At 43.1% G+C, this 13,916-nt stretch overlaps 1 protein-coding gene across 3 annotated transcripts in view; it reads right to left on the bottom strand.

Moving 5' to 3' along the window:
- The window catches only part of dock8 (dedicator of cytokinesis 8), a 69,562-nt gene that overhangs the window by 49,291 nt on the left and 6,355 nt on the right, over positions 1-13,916 (bottom strand). The window contains exons 2-5 of one of the 3 annotated variants that reach the window (XM_056419527.1): positions 9,485-9,584; positions 4,499-4,674; positions 3,788-3,859; positions 3,159-3,267 (exon numbers count right to left, since the gene is read on the bottom strand). In XM_056419527.1, coding sequence (XP_056275502.1) covers positions 3,159-3,267; positions 3,788-3,859; positions 4,499-4,674; positions 9,485-9,584 — 457 coding nt within the window. Of the gene's footprint in view, positions 1-3,158; positions 3,268-3,787; positions 3,860-4,498; positions 4,675-7,623; positions 7,644-7,837; positions 7,855-9,484; positions 9,585-13,916 lie in introns of those variants that run through there. The other 2 variants (XM_056419529.1, XM_056419528.1) reach the window with 2 other exon arrangements.

Raw genomic sequence — 13,916 nt, forward strand, 5'->3', positions numbered from 1 at the left:
ATACCCAAACCAAAAATGTACCACCACAAATGATCAACTGTATACTTCCACAGCATTTAATGAACCGTCGACAACATCGAGTTCGTTGGAAACGACACAGCGAACAGCAAACGGGCATTCACGCCGTCTGGAGGCGGTTTCCGTTGTGGCCTGGAGACAATGAAAGTCTCCCGTGTGTTTGAGCCTCATCACGGCTTCCTCCATGCAGAGAACACGCAGCAGATCGCTCGTGCTTATGTTCTTTAAATGTGTGATGCGACAGAGAGTGACGCGACGCAAGTCCCACAATTACACTACCGTTCAAAAGTTTGGGGTCACCCAGACAATTTCGTGTCTTCCATGAAAAATCACACTTTTATTTATCAAATGAATATAAAATGTAGTCAAGACATTGACAAGGTTAGAAATAATGATTAATATTTGAAGTATTCATTTTGTTCTTCAAACTTCAAGCTCAAAGGAAGGCCAGTTGTATAGCTTATATCACCAGCATAACTGTTTTCAGCTGTGCTAACATAATTGCACAAGGGTTTTCTAATCAGATATTAGTCTTCTAAGGCGATTAGCAAACACAATGTACCATTAGAACACTGGAGTGATCGTTGATGGAAATGGGCCTCTATACACCTCTGGAGATATTTCATTAGAAACCAGACGTTTCCACCTAGAATAGTCATTTACCACATTAACAATGTAGAGTGTATTTTTGATTAAAGTTATCTTTATTGACAAAACAGTGCTTTTCTTTGAAAAATAAAGACATTTCTAAGTGACCCCAAACTTTTGAACGGTAGTGTACATTCAGCAGCTGCTTCCATCCGTGTTATAAACATGCAGTTTTCTTTCTGTATTCTCAGTTAGATACATTTTAAAAAGTCCCCAGAATGTGGGATATATGGTCATTGAACGTTCTCAGACAATAGGGTGGTATGGCTTACTCGTCACTCACGATATTGATGCATCGTACATTAGCTGATTAAGTTCTGTAATCAGAGATCTCCCAGCAGGCTGAATGCAAAAAATGATGGCAGCAAAGAGGCTCGCTGACTCGGAGCGACAACAGCTATGAACAACAAGCTTGTGAGATGCTGCATATTGTTCACACCCAAATGCCCTGAGAGCAACATCACATGCCTGATGGTGCAAAAGGAATTAACCAACTTAACACAGCAGTGGGATATGTAAAGTACCTCTCAGACGCGCTGAAGTCAGGGGAATCAAGCCTGAGATATGCACAAAAGATATCATCTGCTGTAAAATATAGATGCTGCCCTTTGGCTTTTTGAGTGCTCCACCTTATTTTCAGCTGTGTTGTTGGAAATATCCAGAAGTCGATGTATTTATACCACCAACCTCAAGCATCTCGTAAAAACATATACAATACAAAGACATTAACAGAGACCGTCCTAGCTTTAAAATCCTCTGTCCTTCGGGAGTCCGGATAAAAGGAAGCAAAAGGCAGCAAATACATTTTTTATTGAGCCTGAAGCTAAAAGTCAAGCACAGAAGCACATTAGCTCCAGTGATATTCACCATATCAACAGCGAGGAAGAACTTTTAATTCCAATTTAGAAATAACCTGCAGGGTTCTTACACATTTTGACCAATGGATTTCCAGGACTTTAAACCAAATTTCCATGACCAAACTGAAATCTCGGTATAAACATGAAAACTGTAGAACATTTTGCGTATTGAGAGCTACCGCCGGCTTATATTTTGAGCGTCTTTCTTTAAAAAAACATATTAATTATTTCAAACTCGGCGTAAATGAACATGTGATAACACATTTCCATGACTTTTCCAAAACTTTTATGATTCAAGTTTTTTCCATGACTTTTCCAGGCCTGGAAATGACCATTTTAAAATTCCATGACTTTTCCAGGTTTTCCGTGACCGTACGAACCCTGAACCTGTGTTAACAATAACGGATTGGAGCCTCAGAGGTCACTCTGGATTAGTCAGACTCAGCTACTACAGGGCAGAGCACCACCTCTCTGCTCCTATCTGACATCGTCTCGTCTCTTTCATTCCCATCATCCACGAGTCTCTCATCCCAGCTCCCAAACCACTGGCGAGGACCGAGCGAGCTTCCACCCTGGTGAAGCTTCCCCCCGTCGGGGCTCCGAGGGCCCATCACAATAGGGCCGTTCTTTCCCTCTCTTCCTCTCCCTGGGACTCTCTTTCAGGCGTGTAGCTCGCGGGCAGCTCGTAGCGGTAACAAGGGCCTTTTTGGTCGGGGTGATTAACCAGAATTGGCAAGGATGGGGTGACAGGAGGGGGCTGGTGAGACCGGCTGGTGGTTAGGGATGGCTGGGAGTGGCGCTGACTGGGACTTGGATTGGTTGGACTTGGGACCGCGTAACGCTGGGAGCTGGGGATTTGGCCACGGCGAGACAAAAGCGCCGGAGGGAGGGAAGCGAGAGAGGACGGGAACTTGGCTCAAAATAATGCCAGTCGACCACCGAGGCTGGGATTCGAGATGAAAGTAAAAAAGACCGAGGCATGCGGACGGAAGCTACCGATTTGGAAAACTGAATTCAAACAAACTGAATACCGCAAAACAATAAACCACACCGTCTCCTCGACTGTCGCGCTAAACACGCAGAGGTTACTCGAGTTCGAATGAATGATATTCAGGTTTAGTTCAGCGCAAGCCAGGCAGAGTAAACTTGAAAGAGCTGCTGCAGGGGAAAGAGTGACAGGAATAACAAAACACCGTTGTGGGCTCTATTACAGCGCCCTCAGCCCAGACTCCCACTCCTCCCTCACATTTCACATCGCCTCTCAAGCCTGGATCAGAATGGACGACCATACTCTTGATGACTTTACTCTCACAAAAGACACTTTAACCATGTGCATGCGAGAAGATCTGGACTCGCCTCGTGTTTGTGAGGAAAAGTATTATGGAGCAGAGAGGAAACGATCGCAGCATGTCACCTTTTATTTACTTTTCATAATGTGGTATGCGCCCTAACCGTGAGGCTACCGGGGCACGCCACACACTGCATTTTGTTTATCCAATCAGCGCACAAACAAGAGAAGAGGAAGAAGACACATGTTGATTTGTGATCTTTACATTTTGGACAGAGCCAGGCTGCAATCATTTCTGTTAAATTAAGATATCGTGCCAAAATAAAATGATCCTTCGTCTTCCTTACTGGCTTCTGCTGTTTGTCTGGCTCAACGTCGGACTCAAAGATCTGTTTCCGAAGCAGTTTGTGTCGGCTCGCTCGCTCCGAGGACGCACTCCAGCCATCGCTCTGGCACCTACATACACACACACACACACACACACACAGAGAAACATACACCAGGTTAACGACATAGACAACCAAACACACATAAAAGTCCACTGATGCGCCTCTGCGATCAGACAATAAAAACAGAAGCCTTACGTAACATAGTGTGTGCAAGTATTGAGTCTGTGTGTGTGTGTGTGTGTGAGAGAGAGAGAGTGAGTGAGTGAGTGAGTGAGAACTACGATGCATCAGATAGGAGATCCTCGTGTTCAATGTTCATCAGGCCTGATAAACATCTCCTACCCGTCACCTGTTGCTCAGTGTGACAGGTAAGATACCAGTGAGGGCATTTGTTCCCCTTTATTTTGTGGCTCTTTCGTTAAAACACTGCAGCTTGGAGGATGTCTACTTTTCCATTTCTAAACTCCACGGATAGATTCAGTTCTGTCGTTTTTAACGTATCCGTGTGAAAACAACAGCAACATCTGCTCTCCCGCTCTGCGAGTCCTGAATATTGTAACGTCGTGTTTCTGTGGGAGACAGTTTACCTTCTAGAGACCAAAAGCCACGGCTGAATGTAACTCTCCACGCAGTCTCTCACATGTGGATCCAACTCCAGTCTACAAAGAGAGGGATGAGGAGGATGAAGAGGATGAAGAGACACACATTCTCGTGCCAACAAGCTTGCAAAACATTCACAGACTACTGGGAACTTTACATTCCTCCTTTCTCTGATGCTGTACTTCATGGTCAAGGTGCTAAACAACTGAATGCTCTGAATAAATTGAGATCGCACATTTTTGTAGAATACCTTGACCACACACACACACACACACACACACACACACACACACACACACACACACACACACACACACACACACACACACACACACACACACACACACACACACACACACACACACACACACACACACACACACACACACACACACACACACACACACACACACACACACACCTTCTGATCTTCTGCCTTATTTGTTTATCCCAAGTAAGTGACTTTTATACTTAATTTCTGTTCATCTTTTCACAAAAAAGCTTGTCGTAAGTATAAATATTAACTTTCCTACATGGACTTGAGAACTGACAATGCAGTGAAACATCCTATGTCATCATTTGTCACAATTCTTTCTGGTAATTTACTCGAACATAAAGGTCTCAAAGCAATGCAAATTACATTTTAGGGAGGATTTTTATGGCCAGAGTGGGCGGTTTGTCAAACTGCGGTGACTCACCCATCTTCAGGGACAGAGTGTCTCACAGTGCGACACTCCTTCTGCACCTGCTCCACCTTCAGGTCATCATCTGGGAAGTCTCCAAGTTCCTGCATCAAGGCCGAGTCTCCGCTTGTTAACTGTGACATCAGGAATTCCTCCAGGTCCAAGGGCTCCACCGCTTCATAGGACTGAGGCTGTAGAGTGAAGGAAGGGAATAATCGGAATAATAGTGTGAGGAACATGCGGGGCGACGCATTAGCTAAAGTGCAGTTTAAGGATTCTAATAGAGTAGAGTGGAGAACTTCTTAAGAGTAAATGTTAACTTGCATGCCACGAAAGCATGAATGGAAATCATATCAAACCACATATAGAGTCAGGTGGCAGACTTTAAACAAACGGCAAATTGCATCAACCAATGAATTTGCAGCGTCGTTCAATAACAGCTCAAATAGAATAAGTGTTCAGTCCCTTATCCCGTTTCTAAAATCTTGCATGACTTTTTCTAACTCGTTTTTATTCTCCAATAACTTAGAAATAGATTAAACATACGTAGATAGTGAATTAAATGGAAACAAAAGTTAGTGTAGAAAAACATTTTTCAAGAAAACATTTAAATTAACTGTATTTAGCAATTAAAATAATGATACATGCATGATTTAGGAATAAAGAAGATGAATCAAGCGAACAAAGACATATTATTGTTTGTAAAAAGCTATAAGATGGTTCATGAGTTTGTCCACATAGTGCAGAGAAGTACCAAAGAAAAAGAACGGGAGGGAGGTTGGGCCAGACATGTTGAATCATGATTATATTCTAATGCCTCATACCTGTAGTGGGATAAAGGACTGGAGCACAAACTAAAATAGACTCTGGAACAAAGTGGTCCATATAAGACAGCAAGGACTTTTTTTTCTGTGAGCCTATTTTTAGGCAAACACTTGTGTCAACCTCCAGAGCTGCAGCAGTTTAAAGGCAGAGCTGTAATCACTCGTATGTCCAGTAAAAACGGGCTGAAATGTGAGTCTCAGTACATTCTGTTCAAACCATCAGCACACAGTGAGACACATTCCCACCGGCACTCAAAGGGGAAGAACAGACCCCCGTTTCATCATGACAGAGAGCTCAAAGGAAGAAAGGAAACGAATGAGGAGGCGACACACGGCCGGCTCCACAAACGGGAGCTGGGGACCTGCGTGGAGCAGGTGTTTCTGTGAAGAGGGGCAGACCTCACATCTGATGAGTCGGCATGCTGTGTAGCTGATTTAGGGCAAGAGCTTGGACCGTCTATCACAATATGCAGGGTTCTTACACATTTTGACCAATGGATTTCCAGGACTTTTCCATGACTTTAAACCAAATTTCCATGACCAAACTGAAATCTCGGTATAAACATGAAAACTGTAGAAAATGTTGCGTATTGAGAGCTATCGCTGGCTTATATTTTGAGCGTCTTTCTTTAAAAAATATATTAATTATTTCAAACTCAGCGTAAATGAACATGCGATTTTAACAAATTTCCATGACTTTTCCAAAACGTTTATGATTTAAGTTTTTTCCAGGACTTTTCCAGGCCTGGAAATGACCATTTTAAAATTCCATGACTTTTCCAGGTTTTCCATGACCGTACGAACCCTGAACATGATGCTGAAACATTGATAACTCATTGATAAATTGTCAAAGTCTCTCAAGATATACAATGCACAGTGGTCAGAGAGACAAAGTGCCTTATAGCACTATCCAAAAGTCATATTTAAGCTTGTAAGGGGGCACACGCAAATGGGTCGGGTGTGAAAGACTGAGAAAAAAACAGAGTGAATCCAGCCACTGTCGTGCCCACTGACAGACGATATATGTGCACACAGGAGAAGTGGTGATAGCTTCAGCAGCGAGACGAGTCACCGCCGTCTCGGCTTTTAAAAACGGGGCAAATTCCATTTGCCTTCAGACATGTTTTTGCACATCAATTCACCCGAGGGGATATTTTTCTCTGCTCCATGGGTTCGTATCAGCGTGCAGCGTGAGTAAGGGAGAATACACAGACACAGGGTTCTTACACATTTTGACCAATGGATGTCCAGGACTTTAAACCAAATTTCCATGACCAAACTGAAATCTCGGTATAAACATGAACATTTTTGAAAATGTTGCGTATTGATTGCGTACGCCGGCTTATATTTTGAGCGTCTTTCTTTAAAAAACGTATTAATTATTTCAAACTGGGCCTAAATGAACATGTGATTATAACAATTTCCATGACTTTTCCCAAACTTTAATGATTTAAGTTTTTTCCAGGACTTTTCCAGGCCTGGAAATGACCATTTTACAATTCCATGACTTTTCCAGGTTTTCCATGACCGTACGAACCCTGCAGACAGCCAGATGGAACAACTGTATCATTATCATGCTAAATGGCAGCTGCTCAATACAGAAGAAACATTCAACGCCTCCTTTCTATAGAGGAGGCGCGATCTTCACCAGCGTCTCTGAAGTGGCAGCCTTCTCCATATGTGCACGTCTCTGGCTCTCTGCCTCAAAGTTCAAACAATCATTGTAGCATGGCCTCTTTTTCTTGTCTAGTATGGAGGCTAACAAAAACAAATGAATGCAAATCTATGCATGGCTCTGATCAACGTCTGCTCTGTGGAGTCATGAGAGGAGCTTGTGAGAAACAACAGCCAGACTGTTTCTGCTTCCTCGTTTTTAATTTGTTGTATTTATTTTTAAAAGTGGTGCCTTTGCAACTATGTTGCTAATAATTGAGATTGCAATGCTTCCTCGCAGGTAAAAATAATCTTCGACTTATAAAATTCGGTGCAGACACATGCAACGATGAATTAATAAAATAAGCTTCACACATTGTTTAAATCAATATCTGCAATCATGATCGGAGCCTTATTTGTGTAAAATGTATTTAAAAACGACAACTTGTATCTACCAACACAACTGTTCTCAGTGTGGATTAACAAAGATGAGCAGGGACGGAGAACAGACACGTAAAGAAGTCATGACAGACATGGTCCTTCCAAAAATACTGCCCCTATTTGACCTGAACAGCAATATTTAAAACGATCAAGTTCACCCATTTTCTCATTCTAAAGTATGCCGAAGCGGCAGCTGCGTTCATAAGGAAAGTGGAGACTTACCCCGTGCAAATCTGAAAAACTGAACCTTAAAAAGGGAAGTGAACAAAATGGCGCTCTCCGGAAATGGGAACCGACAGTGTGTACCTACGGACGCTGAATACGTTTTGTTAAAACGAAGCCGCGGCGCGGTGAACGGATCCGCTTTAAAAAGATCTTCATATTCCTAGAGGCCAAGAGCTCCGGGAGATCAGATAGGAAAAACAATCTGCATTACCAAGAGTGGAAGAGGTGTTTATAGCTGGAAGTAGAAGTTGAGCCTACGAGAAGTTTTGACGGCAGTTTGAGTTTAGAGTTGAAGGGAAAGGGGGGGGGGGGGGGAGACCACAAGGCATAAGAGGAAGTGACATCAAGCAAGGCGTCCCTCCATCAACCGGTGTTTCAACAGACAGGAACAGAAACCACACACACACACACACAAGCTGCAACCGTGCAGCTTTTCCTCTTAATCTCTCAAATTGTATTTGAAACCGACTCCACCGATTAGTCATCATTCCTCATATTTAGGCACTAAAAATAGCAGGAGGAGAAATATGATAATCAACAAGGTCCTCCTCCTCCTCCTCCTCTCGAATAATGGGAAACTATCATCCCGGAGATTATAGTATTAAAAACCGCTCTCCCGCATCCCAAATCCAGCAATATTAAAGATTTGCCACTGTAAACTGCAAGGTAAATAGGCCCCATCCAGCGAGCCATCGGTAGCCACGGCGCTGACCCATATCCCAAGCAGGTTAGAGATTAACCGGGTTGCATGCCACAAGCTGGGGTGGGAAGGACGCTCCAAATCCTCCTGAAACCCCGTTAGCTAACGAGCTCAAGGATGATCACTGGCGGACTCTCAAAAAGGGCCTCGGCTCAGTTCGCCATGCACACAGATATGTCAGGAGACTTAGCGGCTGAGAGCTTTAGAAAACTTACAACTGAGAGAGATGTAAGGCTGCAGAGAAAGAAGAACTGTGTCATGGACAGACAGGAATAGAAAAGAAAAGCAGGAAGACTGACGGAAGGGTATGAATCTGGGAGTCAGAGAGAGAAGTTCAGAGGGTACCACTGAGAGTAGTAGGAACAAATCCCTGTAAAGGATTACTGTGCAGGGAGAGAGGGAGAGGGAGAGAGAGAGAGACTCAAAAACCATCTGCTAGGCTTCAAGAGAGGAAAGAAAACAACCCATCTTAATGGCATTTAGGTTACGGGGAGTGTCAGCCCAGTTTTAACAAAGCGTGTTCAGCCATAACTTTTATTGTAAGAGGCAGAAATATTCCTCCATAAAAAATAAAAAATTGTAAAACTCGAAATGCAGACAAAATGTTTTTGCAAAAGCAATAACTTAAGTTGTGGTAACAATGTCTTTGATTAAAATGTTAATCTTCCGAGACTACACACCACACTGAGGCAGACGCCGTCAGCACTAATGACAGTGAAGTGGATGTGGAGATGCTTATCGCCCGGTGGTGGTGTGTAAACACTAAAGCTGTGTGAGGGCAGTATGAGAGGAAACCACCATGCTGACCTCCTCGTCACATAAAACGTCTCCTCCCCTGACATCACGAGTATTAAACGGAGCAGCATTATCCAAACATTTTACATTCTTAGTCTGCTCACCTTCTTAAACACATTTGACATGTTAGATAGTTGAACGTTTGCTGCTTTTTCACATTTAGGCAAAATGAATTCTCCCATTGCTTACTTTCCTTTCTGAACTTTGCCTGCTGCGGCACAAGATCGCTGCCATTCAAAAAACTACCCATCCTTTCATTCCTAGGTGGCTGTGAATTAATGAAATATACATATCTGGGATAATGTGACAAATAACTGCCGGGTGAAAAATAACCGGCGTGTCTTTTCATCGCGGGAAGCTCACCACAATTAGGGTCACTGAGGCCGACGCGTTGGAGTTGGTTCGGCTGTGTTGAGGGGCGTAGGTCCCACTGAAGTGTCGTCTGATCTCTGCAGAAGAGTGCCTGGAACAAAACATGGAAAGTCATAAGATGTCATGTTCAGGAGGATAAGTCACAACACTTGTTTATATCGTATCCGTGGGCTATTTGATTGAATACTTTCGAAGAAACAGACGAATATCTACGACCTCATAGCTTTTGTCCAATTCCCCCAACATGCAGTGGATCTTCATGAGATTTAATTCCACCATTGTTCTCTACGCTGATTAGTGAGAACTGGTCCGTCACGGTGAGTCCATTCAAATGATTGTTTACCCTCTCCACAGAAGCGCATCTCTGCTGGCTGTGGAGAGGCTTTGGCAGGCTGGCAGCGGATTAAATAGGGTGTTCTGATTTAAGGGTCAGACTGAGCTGGAAAATCAGCATGACATACCAATGGAGTAGTATTTAAATATGCTGGGCTGTTGGGGATGGTGTGTATGAGGCTGTGTGTGTGTGTGTGTGTGCCCGTAGCCCTGTGCAAAAGAACAGAGGAGGACAAGAACAAAGCCAGTGTCCCAATTTCTTGCCCACAACACACTGTATATTCCTTAGTAATTAGTCTACCACATCATTTGAGCCCTACCGAACTGCACAATGACTGCTTTATCCTCTGTCACTGATGAAAGGCCAGTGTTGTGTGCACAACCATGTGTCCTCCATGCGTGTTCAAATCCCTCACATGTGTACATGCAATTCAGTTTGCTGTAATATTGCCACACAGGGGAGAGTTAGAGGACAAAGACGTAAGTAAATGGGTCACATTCCCAACTGCTGCCCCTGTGGTAAATCTCATGGGTTTGTTTGTATGTTTGTATTTTTTATTCAGTCAATCAAATCAAATACAATACAATATTATCCTATATAATATACAAAAGAGAAAGACTGAAAAGGTATAGGTAGAAGCAAAAAAATGCTTATCAATTCCTATCCTAAATTGAAACCAAAAAAAATCAGAAAATTAATATAAAATAAAACAACAAAAAAACAACAATAAACAAAATAAACAACAAAATATATTTATATATACTACCACATACATCTTCCATATTAAAACATTTTTAATTACATTTATAACTCTCAAGAATTGTTTTATAAATAATTCCCTTGAAAACCAAAAAGGAATTCACCATTCTTACATCCATTTCAACATTATTCCATAATTGGACCCCTACAACCGAAATACATCTTCTTTTAATCCCTTCAAGCCATTGTTACGACAGCCCTGTTACTAATTACCACCGCAAACCAATAAACGCCAGGGTAAAAGAGGGCTGGAAGCACGTCAAAACCACAGAGGCTGCAGAGTCACGTTGTAAAATCTGTGAGCTTCATGTAAACGTTGGAAAACAAGTGTTGTGCAGCATTTCACATGCATTGTTGACAGTTTGCAGTTCAATCCGAATGGGGCACACGAGTGAATACGACGCTCCCGATTCGAGTCCGGCATTCATGCACGTTTGCTTCCAACACTCTGCCGCCCCTCCTGTCGATCGCAAAACATGCCGAGTCAATGCAAAAGCAGTATGTCAGGAACGGTTACGGCATGGCTGGGCGAGCAGTATACAAATGTACACAAAGAGCAAAGTCCAGCAGGGCAGCACGCCGTTAGATTTAAACACGGAACTCATCCACTGTCATTTAAACGGCCACAACAATGCAAGAATGACAAGAAATCCATGGCCATGAATGCCATGCAATAAAAAAAACTAGAACAGGCAGTCGGTAGAGCGCATACCTTCGCCGCAGCCACATTTTGGCATTAGTTGCATGCCAATTGGATAAAAATTGACCGCGCTATGGTAAAAAGAAGATGTTGACCTTTTCATGACCTTGACCTTTGACCCGATCGATCCCAAAATCTAAGCAAATGGTCCCCGGATAATAACCAATCATCCCACCAAATTTCATGCGATTCGGTTTAATACTTTTTGAGTTATGCGAGTAACACGCATACAAATAAATAAATACACGGCAATCAAAACATAACCTTCCGCATTTTCAATTCGAAGGTAATAATCTGGCGAAGCCTGTTACATCACACACAAGCATGCAGGTTTCCACAATGACCAGCCACAGACACACACAGATGAGTGTGCTTTGCCAGTGGCCACATTATCTTTTATTATTGCATCACTTGCAGCAACAGTTCTGTTATGCATCGCTAACTTGCGTCAACGTTAATCTTCTTTACATTGTCCTCAAGATACCGAATACTGAACCCGTATATGTGACCTTTTGGCTCTGGGCAATATAAAACAAAGTGCAATATAAATAAATAAATTGTACTCTGTGACTCATAGCAGACTGCGGCCCTGAAAAGGGGCGGGGCGGGAGGAATATTTACTGTTCAAACACCTGAAGGCTGCGCAGCACCAACACGAAGCAGGTTTACAAGAGCGGCACGTCGGCATCGGCGCGTGGAGATCGATTGTTGAGGGATCTCCCACCTCGCGCATCAACAACTTAAGGTCGCTTCAAACGCCCACTTATTTACGGCAACGTCTCAAAAGGAATGTGCTGAGCAACTCCTTGTAATGCAATGTGTCAAATCACGTACATCCGTGGAGCTTAAAAGGGGCTGTGGTTCAGAAACTAAAGCTCCAGAAGGCTTCAGGTCAACACCAGGAATGACAATCCTCCTCACAGCCTCAACCCAGCAGGGATCTAGAGAGGAGTTGACGGGCCAGAGTTATGGCTTCTGCCTCAGACGTCTCCCGTTAGGCTCGATTGTTTTTTACCTTCGCATTGAAAATGCGGAAGGTTCTTTTTTGATCGCTGTGTATTTATTTATTCATTTGTATGCGTGTTACTCGCATAACTCAAAAAGTATTAAACCGAATCGGATGAAATTTTGTGGGATGATTGGTTATTATCCGGGGACCATTTGATTAGATTTTGGGATCGGTCGGGTCAAAGGTCAATGTCAAGGTCATGAAAATGTCAAAATCTTCTTTTTACCATAGTGCGGTCAATTTTTATCCATTTGGCATGCAACCAATGCCAAAATTTTCATAATTCAATGCCCAATCATGTGATATGCGAAGGTATGCACTCTACCGAGTGCCCGTTCTAGTTTAGCATGTTTCACTTTGAGATTGACGTGATTACGATCTTATACTATCCCAGAAGCAAGAAAGCCTTTTCTTGCTTGAGGGAAGATGGGTGTATTGAGCTTGTACCCAAGGCAATTTAAACCTTGTAAAACCTTCTCATAACTTGACTTCAAAAGAAACATGCTCTCCCCTGTGTGCAGACTGAGCCCACAGCCTCCCCACCACTAATGTAGTGCACTCCCTCTTCATCCTGCGTTGCCACTGGAGAGACAAAGCTCAACACGTGTGCATGTCAACCCGTACTATTCACAAACTCACACTTTGTTTAAGCGATTGTTTTTGCATTTACACACATTCACGTCTGCTTTCTTGCAAACACATGACACACATTCAGGATCCGTGTCTGAAAATACCAGGAGTAAAAACTGGAGCCAGCTCATGCTAGCAGTGCCCCAGCAGACATTATTTCTTACCTCAAGTAGACAAACAGCTTGTTACGGCGTCTGTCATTCTCTTTAATGGGCCTGTGTCTTGGCATCGTATATTACATAAAACCAAAGCTGCATTTGTCAGGAAGACAAAAAGCAGAGCTTTGGATTGTGGTGAGATTATAGAAAAAGCAGCTTGTGTCCTCAACTGAGTATAAAGCAACGACTTGATAATTATTTCTATTGCGAAACCCCCCAAGCCTAAACATGTTGTGAATTCTTGTCATGGATCAAATGTACGAATGTCAACAACACCTGCGAAGCTTTTAGCCGAGAGGACACAAAGGCCGAGGTCCTCGGTGAATAAAGGTCAAGAAGTCTGAATAGGAAAGGTCAGTAACGCCATCTTGTTCTCATTCAGATCTGACCCCATCTGTGAAAACAGATGTTATTGAAGTTGACTTTGTTGGCCTCGAAAGCAGCTTCTGAGGTTCGTTTGCCTCGTCGTAAAATGACAGGCATATTCTTCAATACCGCTCTGTCGGTGTGATGATGTCCTTAAATAAAACGTGAGCAGACCCAGCATCAGAAAGTCAGTGTTGGCTGCAACTGTAGGCTCCCAAACACCGTACGTGCACATTCAAAAGGACAGGCCGAGCTGAATACAGCGCAGTAATAAGAATTTGAATTCCATCTTGCTGTGCAGTTAAGGTTGTTTTCCAAAAAGAAACTGGCAGTGCAACCACTATAATCACAACATCATCGTGGTCACGCTGATGGTTAATAATTATTACAACAGAGAACAACTAGAACGGGCACTCGGTAGAGCGCATACCTTCACATATCACAAGACTGGGCATTGAATTATGAAC

The sequence above is a fragment of the Pseudoliparis swirei genome, chromosome 7 (genome assembly GCF_029220125.1).
Source record: "Pseudoliparis swirei isolate HS2019 ecotype Mariana Trench chromosome 7, NWPU_hadal_v1, whole genome shotgun sequence".
NCBI classification, from domain to species: domain Eukaryota; kingdom Metazoa; phylum Chordata; class Actinopteri; order Perciformes; family Liparidae; genus Pseudoliparis; species Pseudoliparis swirei.